General features: G+C 46.6%; 1 protein-coding gene across 1 annotated transcript in view; it reads right to left on the reverse strand.

The window, feature by feature from the left end:
* The window catches only part of TRIM23 (tripartite motif containing 23), a 742,058-nt gene that overhangs the window by 382,220 nt on the left and 333,777 nt on the right, over positions 1–26,061 (reverse strand). Inside the window, exon 4 of the mRNA XM_069627357.1 lies at positions 19,621–19,899. Coding sequence (XP_069483458.1) covers positions 19,621–19,899 — 279 coding nt within the window. The remainder of the gene's footprint in view (positions 1–19,620; positions 19,900–26,061) is intronic.

Consider the following 26,061-nt stretch of genomic DNA (forward strand, 5'->3'; position numbering starts at 1 on the left):
AGCGTACAGGTGGCGTTGATGGACTTCAACGCCATACTACAAGCAAAGAAGACTTTCTTTGCCATAGAATCGTACCTCTTGTCATCTCTATCCTGTGGGACAGTAGGGTAAGCGGTCCTGCTGCTTGATGAAGTTGCCGCTTGGACCACCAGGCTCTCTGGAGTCGGGTGTTTCGATAAGTATTCAGGGTCAGCTGCATCTACCCTATACTTGGCTGATGATATTTTATTGACAGCAGGGATAACTTCAGGAGTTTCCCAATTAGATGCAATCTTTCTTTGTAAGGCTGTATGGAAGGGGACCACAGGATCCTCCTGTGGACCTTTGTCTAATAAGTCTGTCAGGTCATCCTGTTGAAAAACAGGCGAAGGCGCAGACCAACCCATGAATTCAATAATTCTTGCCATTAGGGTTCTATAGGGTGTTTCGGCATGTTCCCCTGGGTCTGGCTTAACAAAATCCACTTCTGGGGAAGTGTCCAGCCCACTTGCCTCATGTAATGACTCTTGTAGGTCTTTCAACCTTCTTTCCTCAGAGGTGAAATCCTCTGAAACAGGTAGTGTGGTCCTCTGCAACCCGAAGGTTTCCTGGTCAGAATCTTCCCCTTCATAAATTGAAGATAATCCAGGGTACTCTGACCTCAAATGGTATAAACCCCATTTCTAAGGCAGAACAGAGCCAAATTCGTCATTATTGGGCGAGAAAACGTCGATGTTGTCGACGCCGATGTGACAGGCTTCGAAGGCGCCGAGAAGGGCATCGAGAAAACTGGAAGAGGCCTCGGAGAACTCGAGAGGATCGGGATCCTACTCGAGGATGTCGACGACAGTCTCGGCATCGTGTCGGAGGCTCTTGGAATCACCGTTGGCTGTGGAGTAGCCGTGGTCTTCTCTTTCATCGGCGTCGATGTCGGCGTCGAGTCGATCGACCGATGCGTCGAAGAACCCTTCGACAACGGCGTCGATGGCGGGCGCCGATCAATGCGTCGAAGGGATCTTCGACGACAGCGTCGAAGACGGTGCCTTCTTACCCGATGGCCCGTGGCGCTCTCGGGTGGAATGTTTCGCCGGGTGCTGCGACTCGCGGCGTTTTGATTTTTTGGGTTTTTCACCCGGGGTATCACCCTCAGCTGTCTTCGAGGGGGTCGAGGCCGCTTTCTCGAAGACGCTTAACATTTTCTTCCTGAATTCCTCCACACTCAGCCTGAGAGCTGTGTTTTGTGGGGCAGGAGATCCTTTCTGGGGAAAAAAAGATGACGAGGAAGGGGATCTTCGATGTCTCTTCTTTGAGTTTCTTGATCTCGACGAATGGTGGGAGCTACTTCGAGATCTAGAATGGGAATGTTTGATGGTGAGGAGACGAATGCCTCGACTCAGCCGAAGAAACTTTCGAGGAGGTTTTGACTGACTTACCTCTGTCGAGCTTCCCCTTGCACTCCTTCCAAGGCTTTAGCCGTCATGGACATACAGTCCTCACACTCCGAACAATGGTGCTCGGCTCCCAAGCACCACAAGCAGATCCTGTGTGGATCCGTTATCGACATTTTTTTACCGCAGTCTCGACATTTTTTGAAGCCGGATCGCGGCGTAGTCGGTTCCGATGAAGATGCCATTGAGAAAGAGTTGGTATATTCGAGTAGATGTAGATTAGGTTATCTGACTGAACTGAGCAACGATGTTCCGAGGCCCAACGAAGCGGGGAAAAAACGGAACTGAGCAACGGACGCCGCGCATGGCTATTTATGGGCATGGTGACGTCGGCCGTCGAGGGACATCGACTCGGCAGAAGGTCGACTCGCAGCGCCCTCTACAGAAAAAAATTCCGAGGCCAGCAAGCTGGAAATGTATTATCAAAGATAAGGAATACGTCAGAGGACACAATTCCTTCGAAACATCCTCCTCAGAGACCCTTTCCTCTTCAAAAATAGAGTACATTGACTTAAAAAAGTCAGACCTTGGTACAGGTTTATAGGTTTTTTCCTGTACCGGAAATTGCCTCAAGAAATTCAAAGGAACTGTCGAAGGCGTCAGCGGATTCTTCGATGATGATGGTTTTGACTTCGGCATCAAAGCGATCGGCGCCGATGGCGTCGTTGAAAGATTCAACGTTTTTGGTTTCTTAGACAGAACCAGGGATCGACTCGATTCCCGGGTCGAAGTCTTAGACTGCTTGTTGTCGGGTCGAGAATGTTGATACTCTGACTTAGTACTTGCCGAAGTAGTTTTTTACCTGCCTGCGTCGTCCAAGGGAGCGACCAGGGTCTGACTCTTGTGAGGCTCCTTTGAGGGGGTCGATGCTGGTTTCGCAAAGATTTGCATCATTTCCACCCTGAAAGCAATTCACTTGCTGGGGGAATCCGACCTAGTCGAGCATCATATCACCTCAGTGGAGGTGTCTGATGACGAAGAGGGAGACCTGTGATGTCTCTTCTTCGACTTCTTAGAAGAAGTCGTCGAAGAATGTCTTGACCGACTCCTCGATCGAGACATCTTCGGGTGTTTATGCCAAGTGGAGTCTCTGGACTCCCTGGTCTTGTTGTATCTCTTCAAAGAGCCCTTCGAAGCATCCCGCCCCACCGCCAATTTACCTTTTCATTTGCGAAGAGCTTTTTCAGTCATAGACTGACAGGAGCTGCAGTCGTCGACTCGATGGTCTTTACCCAGACACCAAAGGCAAACATGGTGCAGGTCTGTGATAGAAATGTTTGCCCCACAGTCATAACACTTTTTGAAACCCGATTTAGGGGTCGAATGAGTAGAAGAGGACATTTTTTCCTGAAGACAAAATGAAACGCGCCACTGTTCTTAAAGCGAAGCCCGGAAAAATGGAACTGAAGCCAACGGGTGCGGCACACGCTATTTGTACAACAAGTGACGTTGACATGCCACAACGGCCCTCGAGGGACATCGACGCCACAACCTCGTGCAGAGAGCCCTCTGCTGGAAAAAAAAATTCCAAAGCAGCGAAGCGATGACGAATGCGTGGGAGGACACAATCCATTCGAAATTCATTTCTCGGCAACAAATACAAGTAATTTTGCCCGGCACCAATACTAATGGGTTTGCACAAACCGATAGCATGGCATCAATCTCTCAGTAGTGCTCACAATCTTAGACAAATATATGAAGGGAACAAATAGAGCAGATCCTCGTGCACCTAACCAAGGGGAGCACAACAGTATGTTACTGCTGCTGTCCTCTGCACTAGATGCCCCTCATCAAATCCACTGGAGACAACCTAGCCCTTTCTCACCCCAATTATGAACATTACATTATCTCTTGCTCCATTCTTTCTTCTCAAATCCCTTCACCATCATGGTGAGGGTTGCCATCCAGGGTTACTCCTGAGAGTAATATTAGTTATCTGTAGTAGTTTGTAGGATATGCTAAACTTTCTTAGCACTATCATTGTTTCAATAGTTGTGAGTCATAATTCTAAGCATGCAACATTACATAGGACATCACAACAATAAGATCTAAAATATAAAAGAACATAAACCAAAAACAAAAGGCTAAACACATGGGAATGAACTTACAGACATGCTGCTGTAAGAGGAGCAGATACTTAACTACTTTTAGCAAGTATAGCTTTGTGTTATGAACGTTTGGTATTTAAATCCTTTGGTTGCAACACGGTCACAGATCTTTTTTTATCTTGAACATGAATTCAACTACTTCACTGTGTCCATTTATTTGGGTCATTGTCTTCTGATCTTTTCTCAAATGATCCAAGATTAAAATTGAGAACAGTCCTGCCCTCTGCATGTTCATGGGCGCAGGTGATATGGACCTTGCAAACATCCTAGTTGCCCTGCAATGTCTTATTCCTGGTACTGTGTATGTGTTTATTATCCAAAATTTCACACATCCTGATTTAGTATTTTACAATGAGTGACTGCACAAATGAAAGCATATATGACAAATGCTACAAATTGGACATATTGGTCCCACATGAAATGTGTTCAATCCTTCACGTCTGTATACATCTTTCAAGTCATCATCAAAAGGCTTAGCCGCTACTCAAGATATGGCTATGTTATACACTGCAATGGAGGCATCTTTGGCCCATATATTTCAGGTCTATTAGTTTCACTTCTGTTTTAAAGCATCTTTGCTGTTATTTAAATACCTTCCCACTCGAACTCTTCGCTCCTCCAACTCCCTTAGGACAGTCGCTTTTCCAAGCAATGAGTTGGGGATAGATCTCTTTCCTCAGCTGGCGCCTCCCCCTGGAACAGCCCCCACTGCCACTCTGAAACTTGAGGAGAACCATCTCCGGTTCCAGACGCACCTCAAGACCTTCCTCTTTGCCTCTGCGTTTGCTCTTCCTATCCCCTGCTGATCTGTCTGCTTCAGCTCCATGCACCTGGCAACCCTCTGATTACGGGCCCAGATCCATGTCCACCCAGCCACACACCCGCACTGCATCCTGGCAACCCTTGCACTTGGTTCTGTATCTGTAACCCTCCAGTCCCCTACCTGCACTTATAACACACTCCTTTTCTGCGCCTTAACCCTTGCATGTGTCACACTGCTGGCTGCACTACCAATTGTTGTTGTTTTATCCCCTGCTCAGCACTTCCCACCTCTCCCCTCTCCCTTGCATTTTCCCCCCTTCCTTCTCCCCTGCACATGCACGCTCTCAATGTCACTGGGCATAGTGTTTTGTCCTCCCTTGTTCCCCCTCCCTTGCCTCGTCACGCTCTGAAACATGTGTGTATGAGCTTGATACAAATACAATATCATAGAATTTAAACCGGATTATATTTGTAGGACTTGAAAGGGAAATTCACACAGGTCAGAAGCCAAATGGATTACTAGGACAGACATTACCTCCAAAAAGTCTGTTGTGTGGAGCTTGGAGCCAAATCTTTAATTGGGGAAACAGTGTTCAGATCCTACTCAGCCCTACCCACTGAGGCCCTACAGCATTCATATTTGTGGCAGAGCAGATATAGAGTTTGGGTGTGAGTCTTGTTGCTTCGGGTGAATGCTGGGCTTAGCTCGTGATCACCCCAACACTGGAGGGAACATAGATGTCTAGAGTGCAAGTCCTCGCTTACTATCCCAATGCCGGATAGGGGAAGGCTGTACTTTTTGTCCAGATATATAGTGCTTAAAATACTTGTTTCTGGTTAGCATTAACACATGGAACGCCACCGATTTTTTAAATAATTCACTGCACATCACAAGAAATGGACCAAGACTAACTAGGCACAACCAACTAGTGCCACCACCAATTAATATTTTGAATTGAGTCACTGTAAAGACTGGAGGGGGGTTATCTGTACTCTTGCCCTCTATATGGCAGAGTAGAAGCACAGAGCACCCCAGCCAAGGTTCTCTATCGTGGTAGCAATGGACGAGCAACCAAGGCTTAAGCTCTCAGGAGGTGATGCAGGCTGGTTCTTAAGTACAGTGTAGTCCCCAAGCCCCCACAAAGGTATGTCCACACATTATGTTAGGTGATAATAAGGTTCAATATGTATACATAATCAATAATACACTTTGTGCTTTGGCAAATCTTATACGGTAAATATGTAAAATATCTATTTGGTACCACAGTTAACTCGTGACTCCTTTAAAATGCACCAACCACTGACAGTTTTAATGGCATACAAGTCAAATAGCAATGTTAATCAACATCAGACCTAGGAAAGAAGATATGTTAGGTTAAACAATGGCGGAATACTTTGTCCCTACCCAAGACACAGTTCTGTGTGAGGATCCCCCCTACTTGGGCAACCTGTCTAATAAAGTGCATCAACAAGCCCCGTCCATTAATGTTTAAAGTAGTCTTGTTTCCTGCTAAAAACGTTCTACTACCCCAATGTACCTGTGTCAGGGAGAATTCTCTGTTAAGGCTAATTTCCCAAACCTAGCGAGTCCCCCAGCAGCTTTGCTGGATTTTTGGGGTTTATTTTTTTCTCCTGCTAAGAGTGAGACTCTTTTTCTCCCACTCTTAGGCATGATTTGAGAATGTCCTTTGACTTTGTAATGTGTTTTATGGGCTATGGGGTCTTTTACTCCCTAGGGTTTCATGTGTTTTTGGTAAGTGTGTTACACAGCACCCTCAGTGCAGTAACACAAGGGTGTCATAGTGACCCCCAAACATAGACTCCATACCCTGGGACTGACTACTGTCTCCCAGGGCATGTAAAGTCACCATTGACTTTACTAGTCTTAAATTGTGAACAGAACCAGTACAAACCATCATATTGTGGAAGTACTGCTAGGGGTAATTAGATTGCCCCTGGGTCTGTTTTTCGAGGGGGCACTGTGCAGTCCCCCCTCGTCGAGTTTCTGCCTGGTGGCAGTGGTTACCACGCAAAATATTCCACCGGAATATTTCCTATGGGATTTTTCCATTCATTTTAAACGCACCACTTTTTTTGGTGCAATGTTAAAGATACCGCCGGGTTATTTATTTAATATTGATTCCCCGGTTGGGTCTTTTTGCCAGGACTCGGTTTTAAAATGGTGTTTGTGTTCGCCTCTGTAACTCCAACCCAAGTCGAGCCCATTGTTCCACTTTTGGAGCCTCCAGAAGTGGTGCCACTCTGTCTGGGTCTACAGGATGTGTGGGAGGGGCGTTTAGGCACCCTGGACTGAGTTGCCTCAGCAACTCAAGTCGCATTCTTGTGTGATTGGCCCAGTGGTGAGCCGCCCGACTCACCACTTAGCATGTTTGAGTGACAGCTAGAACTGATGAATGGGGATTTTCTGCATAAAAGCAGGGCCTTGGGGACTGGAACTTCAGAAGTCGCCACAGGACCTAAAAAACCGAAGAGGGAGAAGCTGAGCTGACCTGCAACGACGACGACACCACCACCACTGGAGCTCTGCTGAACCGCCTCACCACTTCCCGACGACAGAGAAGATCTTCATCCTGGAGAGTCTTCCTTTGAACTGGTGGGGTTAACCAGTTAGCCCTCTTTTCGCCTTCCTGGATCGTCTCGTGGTCGAATCGCCCGTGCCAAGCACCCTGGCGGCTGGATAGCCACGCTTCACCACTACCGCGAATAAAAGGGTAGTACCTTTTAACCGAGAAACTCCGCGGCTGGTTTCTTCCCTGGTAGTGCAACGCCCTCCAGCTTTCCTCCACGTCGAGATCTTCTCTTCCCCTGGACGAAGCACCGACTTGCACCCGCTGCCAGGAACAATTGCCCCCGCTGGAGCTTTCTCACCATTTCAGGTACTGTGTCCCGCAACAGACTGTACAAGGTGTCCCGTAAATCCTTGACTCTCTATCCTGGGGTGACCTGGGACCTGTTAACTATCTTTTCTGAACTGATCCAACTCTTTTTGAACTATCTGCAAAGACTTTTAAAGTAGAATTCAACTGTGTGATCTTGGGCACATTCCGCCTTGCTCTCTCCAAGAGTGGGCCTGGCCTACGAACTTTCTTGTTCTAAAGTAGACTCTGCCTTTCTTGGCTTGCTGTGGTCCTTTTAAAAGTGTTGGTATTGTGTGCTTTTCTAATTCTGCCTTTGCCCTCCCTTTTTTTAAAATAATTATTGGAGTGCCATCTTGGTTAAGCGCTCACCTCGGTATTTGATAATAAATGGTGTTCTTTTCCTAAGACTTGTCGAATAATTAATCGGGGAGGTGTATATATTTATAATGACTGTGTTTGAACTTGCTTGACATATTAGTGCCAGTGTATTTTTACAAGTGTGTTTTTAAATAAATAATTATATACTTTTATACCAAAGCTCTGGTCAGTGTTTGCTTGTGCTACTGTATTTTTGTACCTAATGTGTATACTCTATATACTGCCTAACTCTTCTTGAGAGAAGTCTGACTGCTCAGCCACAGCTACCAGGTAAATCTGGGTGGTACAGACTGCTACCAATTGGGTTTACTGCCAACACCTGTAGTCCTAAACCTTTTGCAGTGGTCCCTAAGGGAACTGCACAGGGTTCTGCCTAACAACCTGGTTTAGCAGAGTTTCTTCAATGGTTCGTCGACAGATCTATCGTGGGTGAACTCCCTTTAAAGCAGGTGCCACAGGGCGTCGAGATTCCTCGAAGAAATGTGAACACTGTCGTTGAGATCGCAGCTTCGACCTTTGCGGTGCTCGTCGACGATTGGTTGTGGACGTCCTGGGAAGATGAGGCGTGCTGTGCACCTCGATGACAATAGTTTGTTGCCACAAAGATGACTCGAAGAACGTAGGCCCGGCAGCGGGCCTCAGCGATCGGTACTCGACCACGGCTGGCTTTCGGATCTTCGTTGGTCTTTGTGGACTTCGGGTGGCGGGACACCCACCGGCCGATTCTCCTTGATTCGTCGACGACCTCGACTTTCTCCGGCGGGACAAAGCGGTCGATGGTGATGGCAAGGGGTCCTTCGTTTCAAATGTCTTAGGCAAAGGTGGAGTGTTGCAGCTCCGGTCATCGGCAGCCCGGTGTCAAGCTGTCCCCGCTTCTGGGCAACACGACTCAACAGGCTTCCAGCGGCCACGGCGGTCTTCCGGACCCTGGTCAATGATGATGGACTTCGATGTCCGGGTGCTTCAGTTCAGGATTCCTCAGCGGACCCCATCTCCCGTTAGCAGCCTTTCCGGACTGACTTCCAGGGTGCTTTGGTGTAGATTAACTTTGGCACGATGTTCCCTCGTAGCTCAGGAAGAGGTCTCCTAGGCAGGTCCTCTCTTGGATCAGTCCTTGACAGGCACGACAGCTTTCGGATTTCAACTACGGCAAGCAGCAGCAAAACCTTCTTCCAGCTGGGCTTCAAGGTTAAGCATCAAGTTTCGACTTCAGCTTCTGAACAATTCTGGTATAACACTGTTCTGTCTCTCATTCACACTACTGAGCCAGTCTCAAGCAGCCAATCATTCAGAAGGGCATTCATTCATGCAGGCAGGCAGCCAGCCAATCAGGCTCACAGAGCATTCAGGCCATTCACATCCACCCAGATACCCATAACAAGGAATGTGGATTGGGGCAAGCACCCAGCCTTTCAGCACACCACACTGCATTCATGTCAGCTTCAGGCAGGGCTGTCTCATTCTTTGTGCCATACACACAGATACCAGACACCCATAACATGAAGTGCATATTGGACAAACAACCCAGGTCCCACCACACTCTCACACCCCAAAGGGTGTACCCACAACATGCAGTCACTGGGAAGGCTCCAGCCAGTCTGGCCTAGACTTCCCAACAATACCAGATATGGTTCTTCAACCCAACAGCCAGTCAGGGGAAGGGACAGAGTCAGGGCTTCCCAGGACTTTGGGAGAACGAATTAACAGGCAATAGAAACCAAGAGGCCACAGGGGCCATCTTGTCTCCTATCAGGAATCCACAGATACCTATGACAGGGCTTGGGTATCCCGAAATGGAGGATCCTCAGAGCACCTGTCAAATTCAGCATGGAGCTGCCATCAACCCATACCCTGCTCCATGGGCCACACACAGGTGCCCAAAAATACACTAGGGGTACAGGGTTGTACTCCCACCCATGGGTCCCATAAGGGTAACAAAAGGGTCTCTGTTCACCACAACCAAAAAGAGGAAGAGCTGCACTGCCAGGAGTCCCACATGGACTCCTCTGCTGAAAACAACGAACACAGATAAGGGAGTACAAGACAAGGCATGGAGGCCCTGTCCCTCCAACGCATTTCCAGCATCACAGTCACCAGCATAATGCAATAGGGAACTTAATCTTGACCCTGACACATCAAGCAAACTAAGAGATTACAACAATAGGCACAAACACCTGGAATAGAGGAGGCTTTAGCAGACCGCCTAATCAAACCAAGTGTTGTCGACACCCACCTGTTATTTGGCTGAATTGCTATTAACTGAGTGATACTTCACAATTTTACAGCAACTCTCGCCCTACCAACACATTGCCCCATGAATGATCTAGGGTCCTATATGGGAGTTGCGCCTAGCCCCATGTGACACACAAAAGTCATTCAATCCTGCTAGGACAACGTGGGGCGGGTCATAAGCCAGCACGGCAACAGCGAGAAACAGCCATGACCCCAACACGTTTGATCTATGCAAGAGCAGCCAATCAGTGTTCCACAACCTGTCCATAATGTCCAAACAATCTCTGAAAGCTAAGAATCAAGGCTCCGGAGACATTAAAACCATGCTGCAAGCAACAGACCCTCAGAAGCGTAACCAGGTGCAGGCCCAAGTACATGCCCCTCCTCCAGAGGGAGTAGAATGACTTGAGGACCCACCTATTCGGAAATCAGACTTGTTGGAAATGCGGTTAGAACTTAAAAAGGACATCAAAGATAGTGCAAATAGCCTGGCTAAATCCATTGCAGATCTCAATAAAGGAGTTGTAGCAATTGAAAAAAGGGTTGATGAAGTTGAGACGGTGGTATCGGAGCAAAGTCATGAGCACGATTTTCTGGCGAACAGAGTCCTTGAACTGGAATAACAACTGGAAAAGGTGCAGAATAAAAAGGAGGATGCCGAAAATAAGTCCAGGCGACACAACATTTGGATACATGGTATCCCGAAATCGGTAACAGATTCTGACCTGCAACAATATGTGGTGGACCTTTTCCGACACATTTTGAATGCAGACGATACCAAAGAAATTGTGTTGGATCGGATGCATAGGGTTTATTCTACGTACCAAATCAACAAGAACTTGCTCCCGGACGTCCTGACCCGGATACACATGTTCCAGCTTAAGGAGGACATTATGCAAGCCGCCCGTAAAAAAGAGCCCATCAGGTTTCGCTCCGCCCCAATTCAACTATTCCAGGACCTAGCTCAAGCTACTTGCCAGAAGGAAAAAACTTAGAGTGGTCACTGATTGGCTGAGAACAAGAGAGGTGAGGTATCGGTGGGGGCACCCAACATCTCTGCGCTTTGAATGGAAGGGCCGAAAATTCTCTGTTTCCAAAGAAGAAGACATGGCAGAACTTATGCAGGAAGAAGAAGGCTCTCCTATCGACAATGGGGGCTCCCCATCCCAGAACCGGGATGCAGCAAAGGGTCTGGGAAAAGGGCAATGGAGGCAAGGGCACCTTTGTCCACATGGGCGTATTAAGGAGTCTACGCCCTCAGACCCCACATAAGCAACTGTCGGAGAACCAGGAGATTAAGAGTGGCTTCCTCAAATTTAGTGGGGGGAATGTCAATCCTACAGAGAGTCTTATATCTGTATTGTGATTGGGGACTACAATGGCGTACAGGGAAAAGTATAAAAAGCATCAAGCGGGGGGGGGGGGGGGGGGGGAGAGTTGTGGGCGGAGGGATCCCGGAACCCAAATTTCCCAGGTAAGTATAAAACCCGGTGATCTACCTTGAACAATTTAAGTGGGAAATGTTTTTGAGAAGTTCTGAATTGAAAGTTGGGATGGGGGGGGGTGTATATCTTGTTATTGATTCATGGGTGATGAAATACGGATTGTATATGCAACTGGTATCAAAGCTGGGGGCGGGAACGCAAAGAACCAGACTATAAGTTGAACCACAATAATGTCTGAGTTGACATTCATCTCATTAAATGTTCAGGGGCTTAACTCTCCGGTCAAACGGAAATCTATGTTAACCAGGTTGAGAGACATGCACGCTTCAGTTGGATGGTTGCAAGAAACGCATCTTCTACCGGGAGACGAACAAAGGTTGAGACACAGAGCTTTCCCCATACAATACCTGGCCTCCAGTGGGTCCAAGAGGCGGGGTGTAGGCATCCTATTAGCAAAAGGTATCAAGTTTGAGAAAAGATTCCTTAAAAAAGACCCGGAAGGCCGCTACTTAATGCTGGGGGGAGTACTGATGGGTCAATTAGTTACCTTGATCTCCATATATGCTCCCAACATGAAACAAGACCACTTTTTATTGAGCCTATTGCCCAAAATTGCACAGTGGGGAATTGGGAAAATCCTAATTGGAGGTGACTTTAATGGGGTAATGGACGCAAAATTGGATAAAACTCTCCCTGCCACTCCCAATGATCATACATTTAGACAGGCCCTAGCCAGGTTTCTGAGGGATCTACACCTCTTAGAGACCTGGAGATTCTTCAAACCACAAGACAGGGAGTATACTCACTATTCAGCAGTACACAAGGGCTACTCCAGAATTGACATGATTCTTGTTTCTGAAACAGTGATCCCACAGGTCACAGACTTGGAAATAGGAGTGCGGTGCCTGACAGACCACGCCCCGGTACTACTTAAATTAGAGCCTGATAACCCGCAACAACAATCTTACAAACCCTGGCGATTAAATGAAGTTGTATTGAAAGACCTAACAGTCCGAGGCAGTATAGAGCAAACCCTACAGAAATATTTCCGAGAGAATACTATGCAGGGAATGGACTGGCTGACCATATGGGACGCCAGCAAAGCGGTAGTAAGGGGGGAATTCATTGCCCAAACATCAAAATATATTAAGAGTCGGGAAGGGGTGAGAAGTAATATGGAAGCCAACATACATAAGGCGGAAGTGGAATATAAGGATAAAGGCTCACAGAAGGCATGGCGGGAATTAAAGAAGGCCAGGGCAACTCTAGAAACACATTTGGCGGATGATACGGCGCGTCTGTTGCTGCAGACTAAGCAATTTTACTATATACATGGGGATAAAGCCAATCGACTCCTCGCTGCCAAATTGCGACACCAAAAACTCCGGAACCATATAACTCAACTCCAGGATAGGAACGGGGATGTAGTGAGGAGGGAGAAAGAGATAGAGAGGGTAATGTTTGAGTTCTACGCCAGTAATTCAAAACGAGATAACTTAGAGGAAGAAGCACAAGTTGCATTTCTTAATCAGGTGGAATTACCACAAATCAGTGAGGTAGTTAAACAGTAGCTGGAAGGCCCTATAACAGAGGAGGAAGTCGGGGAGGCGATAGGTACATTGAAGGAATATAAAACCCCGGGTCCAGATGGATTAAGTAACGCATATTATAAAACCTTTAGAAATATCTTGATAGGCCCTCTAACGCATGTATTTAATTCCATTAGAGACAAGGGGTACATCTCCAGAGACATGTGTACAGCAACCACAATGCTACTACTGAAACCGGACAGAGTCCCGGCGGATTGTGCAAGCTACCGCCCGATATCGTTATTAAATGGGGATGCGAAGATCTACTCCTTAATTCTAGCACGAAGACTGGCAATGGTACTCCCGGAGATAATTCACACTGATCAGGCGGGTTTTGTGAAAAGGCGACATACATACGATAATATTCGGAGAGCCATCAACACAATCGGATGGGGACGCAGGTCTGGTCAGGAATTCTCAGTAGCAGCTCTGGATGCTTCCAGAGCCTTCGACAGTATAGACTGGGGTTTCATGAGACTATTTCTTGGAAAGTTTGATTGCGGACCAATGTTTACCCGCATGATAATGGCCAACTTTACAAACCCGTCTACAAGATTGATACTCAATGGGAAACTGACCGAGAACATCCCCATTCAAAAAGGCACAAGAAAGGGGTGCCCTCTGTCGCCCCTGATCTTTGCCATGGCTATGGAGCCATTTGCATGTAAGGTTCGGGGTCATCTTGAGATCCGGGGGGTGGAAGTGGGGGTTGCTGGACAACAAAAGGTAGCTTTATACGCGGACGATATCCTTCTGTTCTTGACAGACACTGGACACTCCTTACCAGCAGCCTTACATTTGTTGGAGGAGTTTGCAAAGGCCTCGGGATTTAAAATTAACTATCCCAAGTCTAAAGTTCTTAACATCACGGAAAATTTAGACCGGATCCCACTATGGGAAAATCAATACCCCCAGAAATGGGAGCGTAAAGCAGTTAAATACCTGGGCATACAGTTGACTCCCAGATACAATAAACTATACGGCGCCAACATCCCGGACCTATTTAAAACATTAACCAATGATCTAAAATGTTGGCAACTGCAGGAACTATCCGGGATTGCGCGGATTACCGTGGTTAAAATGACTCTTCTTCCTAAATTCCTATACGTAATAGGCGCCATCCCAGTTAGAATTCCGGGCCCAGCTATCCAAGCTCTACAGAAAGAGGTAATTGAATTCATCTGGAGGGGGAAAAAACCGGGAATCCCCAAAAAAGTACTTTTCAGGCCACAGGTCCTGGGAGGATTGGGGGTACCAGACTTCCGTAGATACATATGGGCAGCACAAGTGGCCCCAATGCTGCAGATGGGTCACATTGGAACAAATAGCGACCAAGATACATCTTAAAAATCTGGGATTTCTCGCCACACGAAACAGGGGAAAAGGTGGACAGTTATTAGAGACAACCAAAACCACTCTCTGGTATTGGAATAAGATATTGCGACACAAGAAGATCAAAGTGGGGGGAGGGCCACTCACACCAATTGCTTTTAATCCAGATTTCACCCCAGGCATGCAGGCCGACTTTTGGACACACTGGGGGGGGCAGAGAACACAATATGGTATTAAATGACCTTTATATAGATGGGTCTCCCCTGACGTTCGAAGACTATAAGATTAAGTCTAACATTCCAGAAGGCGAGCGTTTCCATTATGTCCAGCTCAGGCACTGGGTCTCAAACACAAAGGTGAAATAAAGGGCAACTAGAGATCCAACGGGAGTGGAACTTACACTGCATGAAGGCCAGCCGGACAAAGGGATAACCAGATTATATCGCCTAATTGAAGGGACAGACCCCGAGGAAAACCTCACATACATGCAAAAGTGGGAGACAGACTTGGGGAGATCAATTACTGGGGACACTTGGAGTCGCATTTGGCAGAGAGCCGCCAAAAGTTCTAGATGCACCTCAATTAAAGAAACAGCATATAAATTATGTCTCCGCTGGTATATTACACCAGTTCGTATACACTCAATTAACCCAGAATACCCTGTGACCTGCTGGAGAAACTACGGCTTTCCAGGGGACCTTATTCACATGTGGTGGTCTTGTCCATTAGTTGAAACCTACTGGAAGGAGATTTTAAGTCATATTAAAGAAATAACTGGGGTGCAGCTTCCATTTGACCCACTGGTGATACTTCTGGGGGAGGTATTGGAGGGTTGTTATGCAAGCTCAGGACCCACGGCCACACTTATCACTCACATGTTGAATGCGGCCAGGATTACAGTTGCACACGCATGGAAAACCAAAGTGGGCCCTGTAGTAGCCATGTGGTGGCTAAGATTGTGGAGTGTGATGGCTATGGAAAAGGCGACGGCAATAGCACTTGGCTCATACTCGAAATATTCAAATACTTGGCTACCGCTGCATGAATTCATGGATGATAGGGAACAGATGTTCTTTAAACCTAGATTACTCCGAGCAGCATTGATTATCTGATAGCTATGAACATCATGTTGAAATGTGGTTCAACCAGTTGATTTCTTAAAGCAAGGACAGAATACTTTCGTCACCTATAAGTTGGGATATGTGTTGGGGAGGAGAGTTGGTGGGGGGGGTTTAGTGGTTACTGAACAGGGGTTGTTAGAAGATGAATAATGGTTTAGCTGCATCTCAAGTAAGGGTAAAGTGAGTTGATACGAAATAATGTATGCTTGTTATCACTTTTGGTTATTGATGTACTTATACCTACATTGCTCTGAAAACCTAAATAAAATTGTTAAAAAAAAAAGAAATTACAACATGTCAACTACTATCTATTTCATTGGCTTGGACACCATTTAGGATAAAAGTAACAAAGTATTTGTAAATGTTTTTTTTTAACTAGGACATCTTACAGGCGTAATTGTATTATGCCTCTAATACAAAATGCCTTATAAATTGGGTTAGCCTTGACAAAGTGAAGTAAAAGCGAAACACAGACATAGGAACACAAGTAGGCTTTCAAAAAAAGGCTTTTCAATAGAAAACATACTAAGTAGATTATGTACCATTTATACAATTAACTTCTAACCAAGAGCACAACAGATCTAATATTGATCTTTATCTGAGACACCACTGGGGGTTATGAGAAAACATCATTATTATTTAGTTACCTGGTGAAGATAACCATCCTGCTGCAGACAAATATCTACAACTATTTAACAATTACTTAATATAGAATCTGATCAATGTTTCTGAGTAGCTGGTGTGGATCTGCTAATTCAAAACACTACTTATTTCCCTGGTAGAAGTTGAGTAACTGGCCCATGTTCGAGAAGAAACTGGAACCACAAAACTTCCTGGATAAGTAGTAGTACTGGCTTGTTAAAGAGTAGACCCACAATGTGGTATCTTTCTGTGAGATATGATACGGTTTGACCCTGGAGACTTCATGAAGAGGACTGACTTGTGACCCAGATGACCTAAAAAAGATCTCCCGCAGGAAGTAGGCATACTGTCCTACCACATTGGAGATCCAAAACCAGTAAATGGGACTGAAGAAGACACTATGGAGTGAGAGGATTGCCAGGCAGAAGAAAGACATGCCACCATTAACAAGAGATTGTTTTTAAGAGGAAGGTATAAGCAAGTAAACATGAGCTGAATGATGTAGCTCAGTGGACACTTTGATCTTAAAAGAACTTGACATTTAGAGAGATACACAGTTATTCAGCCACTTATGACCTGCAAGACTGAAGTGGTCAAAGATAAGAATGAGGCAATAAATAAAGTGATGGTGACATAGAATATACCAAACCACATTAGATGTCTTAAGCAAAGGCTATTTAATTATAATGAAAGTGGTTGGGGTAGAAGTTGGGGTAGAAATCAATCTAAACTATAACCTTCTTGTGCCGACTGATATTTTTGCTGGATTCTCTTACCAAATGCTTGAGTCAAAAGTCACCCATGTCCCATGCCCCTAAGCTGGTGAAGAGATTCCATCAATTAATACATTCACCCATTGCCTACGGTGAGGGGTCAGAAATTAAAGGTGGAGAAAAAGTGTTACTATTCTCAAAATTAGCCATTTCATTAACAGAAAGTGGTTTGGATAAAGGTCTAACTTTCCCTATCCTAACATGAATGTTCCTTCCTTTAAAACAAACTAAAGCAGGTTGACCTTGTGTCCAAACTAAAACGTACCCTCACAAGCAAAACATGCAAGGTAAATGCTTCACTTTTCAACTCAAAAGAAATGTGCACAAACTCAAACATATACCTTGAACCAAAACAATCCTTGTGTCCAGGGATTGGTTCCCTTCCCCTGGATTATTTCAGGAAAACTGTTCACCACCTGATGCTCTTATCCGGTCTCTCTGCAACATTCACATCCCTCTTACGTAACACACAATTGTACTTCATTAGTGTAACTTTGTTGACTTCAGTTGTTACTTGTACCAATTTCCCCCACACGGACATCCCATTTATGAGGGTTTGTTCAAGTTCGGTCTGTCAACCTTTCTTTCAATTTCTCTTGGCAATGCTTGTTCCAGGTTTCCCCCACCTTACATCTCATGTCAGGAGAATTGTACCATATTTGCCCTTTCTTTTCAGTTCTATTTGGTCGGTATTCAAAAGTGCTTTCCAAACACTCTTTAACGTGTTTGCACGTCCCGGGGCCCACTGCTCGCCTAGGCTGACTCACCAGTTCACCGTGCGGCTAATGCGATGAACTTGCGAGGGGCCAGCTTCCCCTTCTGGGCAGAGACTCATTTGGTTCCTGTGTCCTTTGCTGGCAGAACCCGTGTAGGTCTGCAGGTCTGCGTCTACCTTGACAGCCCCGCTATGCACCGTTCACTTTCTCTTCACCGGAGTTCCTCTTCTCTGGTCTCGAATGCCGGCAATCTGCTTCTGGCAGACGTCTCATGTTATCCCCACGGCTCTTCTCCATGGATTGCCTCTGCCACCGATCTCGCTTCCCGCTATGCACACACTGCAGCCTTCCTTCACTCTCATTTGATCTCCCAGCTGCAGGTAATCCCCAGGTTAAAATGTTCTGTGCAGCTGATTTGGACCCGGACAACTAGACTCCACATTACTTGTGCGTCACATTTCATCCACATTCACACCTTGCTCCTCTTACTGGTCTCAGTACTTGAGGCTTTCTGAGACTTGGAGTCCAAGGAGGTTTCCACTGATTTTAAGTTACATTGTTGAACAGTTTCATTTAAATTACAATCACCATAAACATCAGATGTTACATAACAATAATCCATCAAAGACTCTGGAATTAGGGTTTCCTCCTCACAGAAAGGGGAAGAATACTGTGTCCCTCCTATTGGAGTCACCACTTCCCTCCGGTATTCATGTCCTCCCTCATGATCCTCCCTCCTGACACCACCCCCATGATCAGGATCAGGTACCGGCTGCCTTTCCTTGGCCATGTGGGAGGGAGACCACCACTGGGGAATCAGTGATGACTCCACAGAATTCATCACACTACTCAGGAGGAGACATATGCCGCTGCTGAATCAGACATCCTTCATCAACATTTTCAGGATCAGCGTCAATTCAAGTTACAGTGTTGTTAAGAATTATATTCTGTTGAGGAGGGAGGTGTCGGTTGCTCAGCTTTCTTTTGAGGCGAAGCCACCCACCAATGCTTTCCTCCTCAGTGTTTGGGGTCATATCTATGGATCAAGATACTTCCGAGTTTGAAATCATAGGTCATGACTTGCATTGCACCTCAACCCTGTTCTCAACACTGGGCTTGCCCATTACAGGTTCTGGGACTGGCAGCTTTGAATGCCTCTGTGTACAAGGTGCGCACAGGGTGTCTGGCCATAGTTTTCAGGGTACCACAGTAGGATGCAATATGTGGAAAGGCGAAGGAACATCAGTTCTCAGCATTCCCTGGTCTACTGCATGCATGCAGGGCCACTGCCACACACAGGCTGTTGCTACAGGCCTGTGGTTCTTTTACAACACCATGGACTATTTACTTTTTAACAGCAAACACAAAGTGTTCCTCGATGAGCCTTTAGCCCATTATGTGCTGATGTACTTCTTGTTGATCCTATCTACCTGCTTTCTGACCGTCTTATTACTAATAGTGTGTCCTTTTTCCAGTTCTCACTCACCGGTTGCCTGACTCAGTTTGACACTCATATTTGCTCTGCCTAGCCTCTGTGTCCTGCCTCTGCCTTCAGATCTCCTCATTAAAACCTAAAACCAAATACTTCCTCAAATACAGATTTTCCATGCTAACCTCGAAGAAAGATATGGTCATGATACTATGCAAGACAATGCACCGATGTATTATGCGTCCTTCCCTTTAATGTCAAAGAAGAGCATCAACAGGAAAAAATCAAAACACTGTGAAAACCGTCATTCTTCAGGTATTTTATAGTCCAATTGTCCAGAACATGTTATCAGTAACTGTTTAATATCCTTTGCTATTTTCCCTTCATCCTCTTTCTTTGATGCTGAAAAGTCAGATATGTAGACTCTTTTGAGCTCTTCATGTAATGTGAAATAATGTAAAGTATAGTTTTATTCCCACCACCCACGTGAAGCTCCAAGTCTAAATCCTGCCTTAATTACAGCTAGCAGTCATGAAGTGCCTGTATAGAGAATGCAGAACTAGAGTTATATACTTTTTTTACTGTGCCCATAAAGAGTCATTTTACACCCTCCAGGAAAGCCGTAAGGTTTGATTATCTAAGCTCCTAATGTAAAATAGATTTCAGTAATCAAGGTGCGATCTTAAAATACACCTGAACCATGACTATCGGGATGAATTGTGCCAAATATGTTTTTACTGTGTACTGTGCTACACATTTACACCAGAGAGGCTATTGGAGTACTTACCTTGTGCCCTTGGTGCTTTCCATACTCTTTACAAACGCAGCACATAAGAGGATTGGCCTGGCAGCCATCTTCCAAACAAACAAATTCAATGGCGTGAACTTGGTGCTGGCAACACAACGTCTTCTCATGAGGCTTATCAGCCAGGGGCACACGTCTATGCTTTGCAAGTGTCTTTGTGGAATGAGTGAGTTGCGAACACTCTGAACACAGGTGTGTAGCGCAGACTGTACAGTACATGGATGCCACGTGTGCTTCATCTTCATCACAGCGAATTATACTCTGTAGAAAAGATTAAGTACAGTGATTGGTTTTGCATCACTAACTCAGAATAATTTAATGAAAATCGTTAATAAATGTAAACACTGGAAATCAAAAGTACAATGACACTTTCAAAACGATTTGAATTATTAAGCGTCCATTCAATACAGTAACATCAGTCACAGTGTTTAAAGAGATCAAAAGGATTTCTTGACAATATGCATCAATTTAATCACATCAACAGGATTGAACTTGATATATGATTTAGAAGGCTTAGCTGTTTTCTTTAAGCAATTCATAGAAACATTCAAACTATAACCATACAATCACCATGTTTCTAGAACAGAATTGTCTGTCACCATAGGTTAGACTACTTAGAACTTTAGCACACCACTCCACTCAAGGCAATGACCAAAAGATCATAATTTCCAGTGCTTAAAATCATCACACTAAATTTAAACCAAAGGGCTACGAGGTTATGTATGATGATGATCTATACAAACTTGGATAAACCGTTCCAACTTACTCTGTATTGCAGCTTTGTAGTGCAATAATAACAAATGCTCCCTTTATCAAATTAAGGGTGAGTGACAGCTACAAGCCCTCAAGAAATTCCAAACGGTCAGTATCAAATGTGACGTGAAGTCACTTACAAAGACCACTCTGACTCGGAAAGTGTGCTTCAGATATCTTTATTGAAATTCGTAAAAAGGTCGGCTAGCACCAAAGTCTGGAATTCTCTGATGTTTAAGGGCTTTGTGACGTTTGGCTAGAATGCCAAACAGTTTATGGGGGACTGTTGCCGCCCAATTGTTATGGCCTTCCCATAAGCCGATTTGTAAAGCTCCCTGGTGGGTTCCTGGATTTGCACCCTTGTGCGCAGGCTCCAGCAGATACTGTCTGCCAGAGCCACACTCCTCTCCCGGAAGCCGGGTTGACTGGCGGCTCTTCCAGTAACATCCCTCTCCATGCTGACTGCTGCGCTGCTTTGCTGCTCTGTGTGGTGCCTCGCCTATCTTTTTTTCTGGCGCCTCATTGTCGTGCATCACCTGAGCAAGTAAGACGAGGATGGGATACCAGATACCCTGGCACTGTGAAAGAGGGCAGGGGCCAGGTTCATACCTCCCCTGGCAGGGCCTGAAAACAGGCCCAGCCACACAAACCACCAAACGTCTTGTGGCAGGATGGTTGGGAAGCTAATTGCTAGGCTCATTCAGCCGGTGTTTGGGGAGGGGATCGGCCAAGATGCATCATTGTGGTTGACAGAGGTCCCTGCGGACCGGCAGGAGGCTAGTGCTTCAGTGCACATGTGTAGAACAGAAACCTGTTCCAAGATAGGATACCAGGCTTTCCTAGCCTTAGTATGCAGGGGGAAAGAGTTGGACGCTCCTTCAACAAAGAGAAGTCAATTAAATCCAATCCACCAATGACAGACGAGGACAGGTTACAGCACACCTGAAGGTTCTCACCTGAATACAGTGCAGGCAAAGAACACCGCGGGACAGCAACTGGTGCAAGCGAGGCAGCACTGTGGGAGTTTAGAATTGGGGAGAAGCAAGAAGGGGAGCAGAGGTTAACCCAGTGGGGCAGGAGTATGTGAAGAAGCAGCAGGAGTTGGAGGAGTAGGAGAGAGGTTAACAACAGGAGGGGAGGATGGAGTTATTGGGAAGTTTCAAGGAGGAGCTTGAAAGTGAAAGATCAGATGTTAGGGTGAGAAAAGAAGCAGCATGCAGGGTCTGGGATCATGTTGGAGAGGAGGCAGTTGAGAGGAGAAGCAGGAGGATAGGAATGGGAGTGTTGATGCTTGAAGGATGAGTAACAGCGGTGGAGGATAATTAGGAGAGCAGGTGAAGGAGGCACTAACCAATTAAGAGTTTGAACCTACTTTGAGCTGTAGAGAGAGCCAGGCTGAGGGTAAGAGACAAATTAGCTTGCCTTCCAAATCTCATGCGCTCTTCCCATTAATATCTGAGCATTATCTAGTTCAATGCCTGTGTGCTATTAGAAATATATATGTAATCTGTTGTTCCATATACAAATTACTGATGATATAACACTTAATTTAAATATAAAAATCACTCTAAAGTTATTTGTCCTTGATAATCTTTGCAATGTTATTTCCCAACTCAATAAGTACTGTAGACTATTAGAAACTGCAATTATTTATTTGATGAATATCAATTTTGCATGGGGCTTGATAAGACAATGTAAGCCTACACATGTTTCACCATCTCTAGGCTTTCTCAAGGTTGAAGATGGAACAAGTTACTTACCTGTAACTGTTGTTCTCCAGCATGGGTCTGGCACGGATTCACATGCTCATGAATATTCCCCGTCATCAGGGTGAGAATCCTCGGTAAAGAAAAAATCAGTTTCAGTTTTGTTTCTGAACTGTCTTTCTGCTAATAACCAATCACTGGTCTCTGGGTCATACTGCCCCCAGCCAATGACTGCCCTCTACCTAAGCCCCTCCTCTGGCAGCCATCTTCAGATTTGGTAGCATGAAATGTGGCAGTAGGAACAAGAGAAGACCCACAGAGGGGTAGGAGGGAGGGTTCGCATGTGAATCCATGCCAGACCCATGCTGGAGAACAACAGTTACAGTTAAGTAACTTGTTCCTTCTCCAGCATTGGGTCTGGCATGGATTCACATGCCCATGAATACAAGAATACATAGCAGTACACACAAGCACAACCACGGGAGGTGGCAAGGCTCAACATGAAGCATTTCAACAACTCAACATTAAGCATCTCTTACCTCCTCACCAGGCTTACCTTCAAGAGAACAGGTTGCGCAGCACTGCCTGGCTGAATCTAGACTCCTCCCTGGAATCCCGGTCAAAGCAGTAGAATCTCGTGAAGGTGTGCGTCAACCTCCACGTAGCAGCCCTGCAGATGTCCAGCAAGGGCACACCAGACAGGAACGCTGTAGTAATGAAGACGGTGCTGTAGTAGCAGCAATCGCTCTGGTTGAATGGGCTCTCGGACGGCCGGGCAACGGTCTGTTTGCCAACCGGTGACAGTGCATGATCCAGCCGGAGAGCCATCTGGAAATGGAAGCCTTGGAGAGGGCCTTCCCTTGGTTCACAGCGCCAAAGTTCACAAACGGCTGTGATGTCTTCCGAATACTCTTTGTGCGGTCCATGTAGAACTTCAGCGCTCTAGCTACATCCAGCGAGTGCAAAGTCCTCTCAGCCGGCGACAAAGGCGACGGGAAGAAAACAGGTAACACCAAGGGCTCGTTGAGATGGAAGTCTGACGGCACCTTGGGCATGAAGGAGGGGTGCGTCCTCAGCACTACCCTCGTCTCGTGGAATGTCAGGTATGAAGGTTTACAGAAGAGGGCCTGGATCTCTCCCACTCGTCGCGAGGAGGTGATGGCCACAAGAAACGCCGTCTTCCACGATAGGCACTTCAGCGGCGCTGAATGCAAAAGCTCGAATGGAGGGCCCATGAGCCTGGTCAGCACCACGTTGAGCTCCCACGCCGGGGTCGGAGCCTTCACCGGCGGGAACGAGCGGAGCAGTCCTTTCATGAACTCCTTCACCACGCGGTGCGACCACAGCAACGACCGCCCCGGAGTTCTGGTGTAGCGGGAGACAGCCGCCAGTTGAATTTTGATGGATGCATGACCAAGCCCCGCCTTGGCCAGCGACAGCAAGTACGGCAGCACTTGAGGGACCGTAATCCGTAGAGGGTTGATCTTCTGTGCACGGCGCCAGAGACCCTCTTCCATTTATGTCCATAGCACTTAAGAGTCGAGGAGGCCCTGGCCTTGGCAAATACCTCCTTGCAGTCCGCCGGGATATCGTAGCCTCCGAACTCTAGTGCTGCAGGAGCCAGGCCTGCAGGTTCAGTGACCCTGGGTCTTGGTGCAAGATCGCGCCTCCTTCCCTGGCGAGAAGATCTGCGTCCGTCGGAAGCTTGACTGGAGGGGACGCGGACATGTCCAGAAGGTCATGCTGGTGCGACGAGGATCATCCTGCACTGGGACCATCTGAGTTGACGAGTCGCAGACGCAACGGCAACGGTGGGAACTGTAGGGGAGGATTGGTCCAAAAGACCCCCCTTGCCTACATCCCTTCCCCAGGTGAGGGCCATGGTTCATCGGGTGTCCCCTCATTACCACCAGGGCCCAGGTGGTGGAGGGCTCACCTGCTGAAGACATTGTCCAAACGTATTGAATTTAGCTAGGCCTCACAAACCATTTTGTCTAATGAAGACGGTGCGAGCTCGGCGCACTGTAGCGCGGCCCCCACCTTTGGAGAGTTTCAATTATCCCTGTGGCCGCAGCTCCCTGGCAGATCCGCTGTGAACCCGTTCCCACGAACAAGATGGACATGAGCTAGTGTAAGATACCAACACTGTAACATTTCATCTTCCGCAGTGTATCACTGCTCCCAGCATGACCCAGCCAGCGAAGCCTGGGTGAAAAAGAGAACTGTAAAATGGTCCTCAGATAAAAGCAAAAGTTCCCAAATATTAATGCCAAAACTACTTGCAATGCGTGCATTTTCTCCACAAAACTTCTACTATTAAGGAAACCTGTAAAATGTATAAACATGGTAGAATGCATGTTTACATGACATTAGCAATGAAGAACCCACACCACTGCAGTTGTGTGCAAATAATAAAAAGCGTTCCGGGGGACTATTCGTTATGTGTATCATTGAAAAGCTTACACCCCACGGTCCCGCACCATAACCGAACTAATGCTGCTAGAGTGCAAGGAAAGACGAATGTAACCATACAGAGGGCTCATGTGAAGGACGCGCGAGAATGCACCTGTCATGTGTGTATGTCTAAGCCCCTCATGTGCCACTACCGTCACGTATGGTGGCGAGTCATTTTCTATGTGCTCCACCAACCTCACTACTACCTCACTTACTGCAAACGTATATGCATATAACTAAATGTTGTAGTTGTTAAAACATAGTGTACAAATAATGTGCTCAGACTGGCTATATTTGAGAGACATTTAGCAAAGTTAAAATGTAGGTTTTCGAATGATCCAAATGAGTATTGTATAGTGTTCGAATGTTTATGATGCTTTCACCTAAAATCGGCAACACACGAGGAAGATACCTTTGTGAATATGTGCAAGGCCATTCCCCCTCCCACCCTGCGAAGACTGCCAAACAAGAGAGCAGAAGCCCGCGCCGCGCTGCTCCACCTCCCCCAACTAGGCTGGAGCCGCTTCAAAGATTTGTAGTCCTCTCTGCAGCACCCAAGGCCATGGCCTGCCACCTGCATTATTTACAGCCCAGCAGTAAACCTCCGCCTGAATACACAAATCCAAAGGCGCCCCCTCTTAAACCCAACAACCCACCGGATCACCTTAGACTTATGGCCCCTGTACAATTAGGACACCCAATACTATGGCAACATACAGCAGCACATTCATAACGACTTCTAACAAGACAGAAAAACATGTACCGCCTGTCCCATGCCCCGAGACCTAGCCCCTCGACCTATGGTACCGGTCAACAGGACACTGGTAACCATGCACTGATGAATCACCAGCAAACCCCTCTCAAGGTGCATTCCTCCTGTGTTGCATTAACCTGTAGAATAACCTATTGAAAGATTTACTAAAGAAGATAATATTGCAATAACTGAATGACTGCGGTGTGCATGGCCTAGGGCAAATAAGTCAGGAAAAGACATTCATCTCTGACACTGGCCACAATGGCACAACAACACCGCCCGGATGAACTCAGCTGACCTGCCAGGCCCAGCCCAACCCACGAGGCTGACCAGTGACGTCCTCCAGCCAAGGCCAACCACATCGCAGCAGCGCCTATAGCTAGTCATCGCCACCCAATCCCATTGAACTTGTGCCCCTTATAGTATGTAGGTTCTGATGACGTGTTTTGTAAATATATACGCCTGTCTTTGTCAGACAGAGCGCTCTCAGACTTTGCAGAGTTCTTTGCATGCCCTATTCTGATTGATAAACTCCCATTTACGCTCACCCGCACTCTGTCTTGGCCCTATTCCCATCCTGGGAGAGTCCTTCATTGTCTCTCATTGCGGGGAGGATCGTGCTGGTTGGGGACGCTTGCCTTCAGAACGCATAGAGGAACAGGCCATCCCAGGGGAAGGAGAATGCATCGCACATGCTCCCCGGCTGGGGAAACCTGCTGGCGAACCTTCGGCACTTGGTGTTCGTCGCCGTCGCGA

Source organism: Ambystoma mexicanum, chromosome 6p, assembly GCF_040938575.1.
Source record: "Ambystoma mexicanum isolate Mex_15411 chromosome 6p, UKY_AmexF1_1, whole genome shotgun sequence".
In the NCBI taxonomy this organism is placed as follows: Eukaryota; Metazoa; Chordata; class Amphibia; order Caudata; family Ambystomatidae; genus Ambystoma; species Ambystoma mexicanum.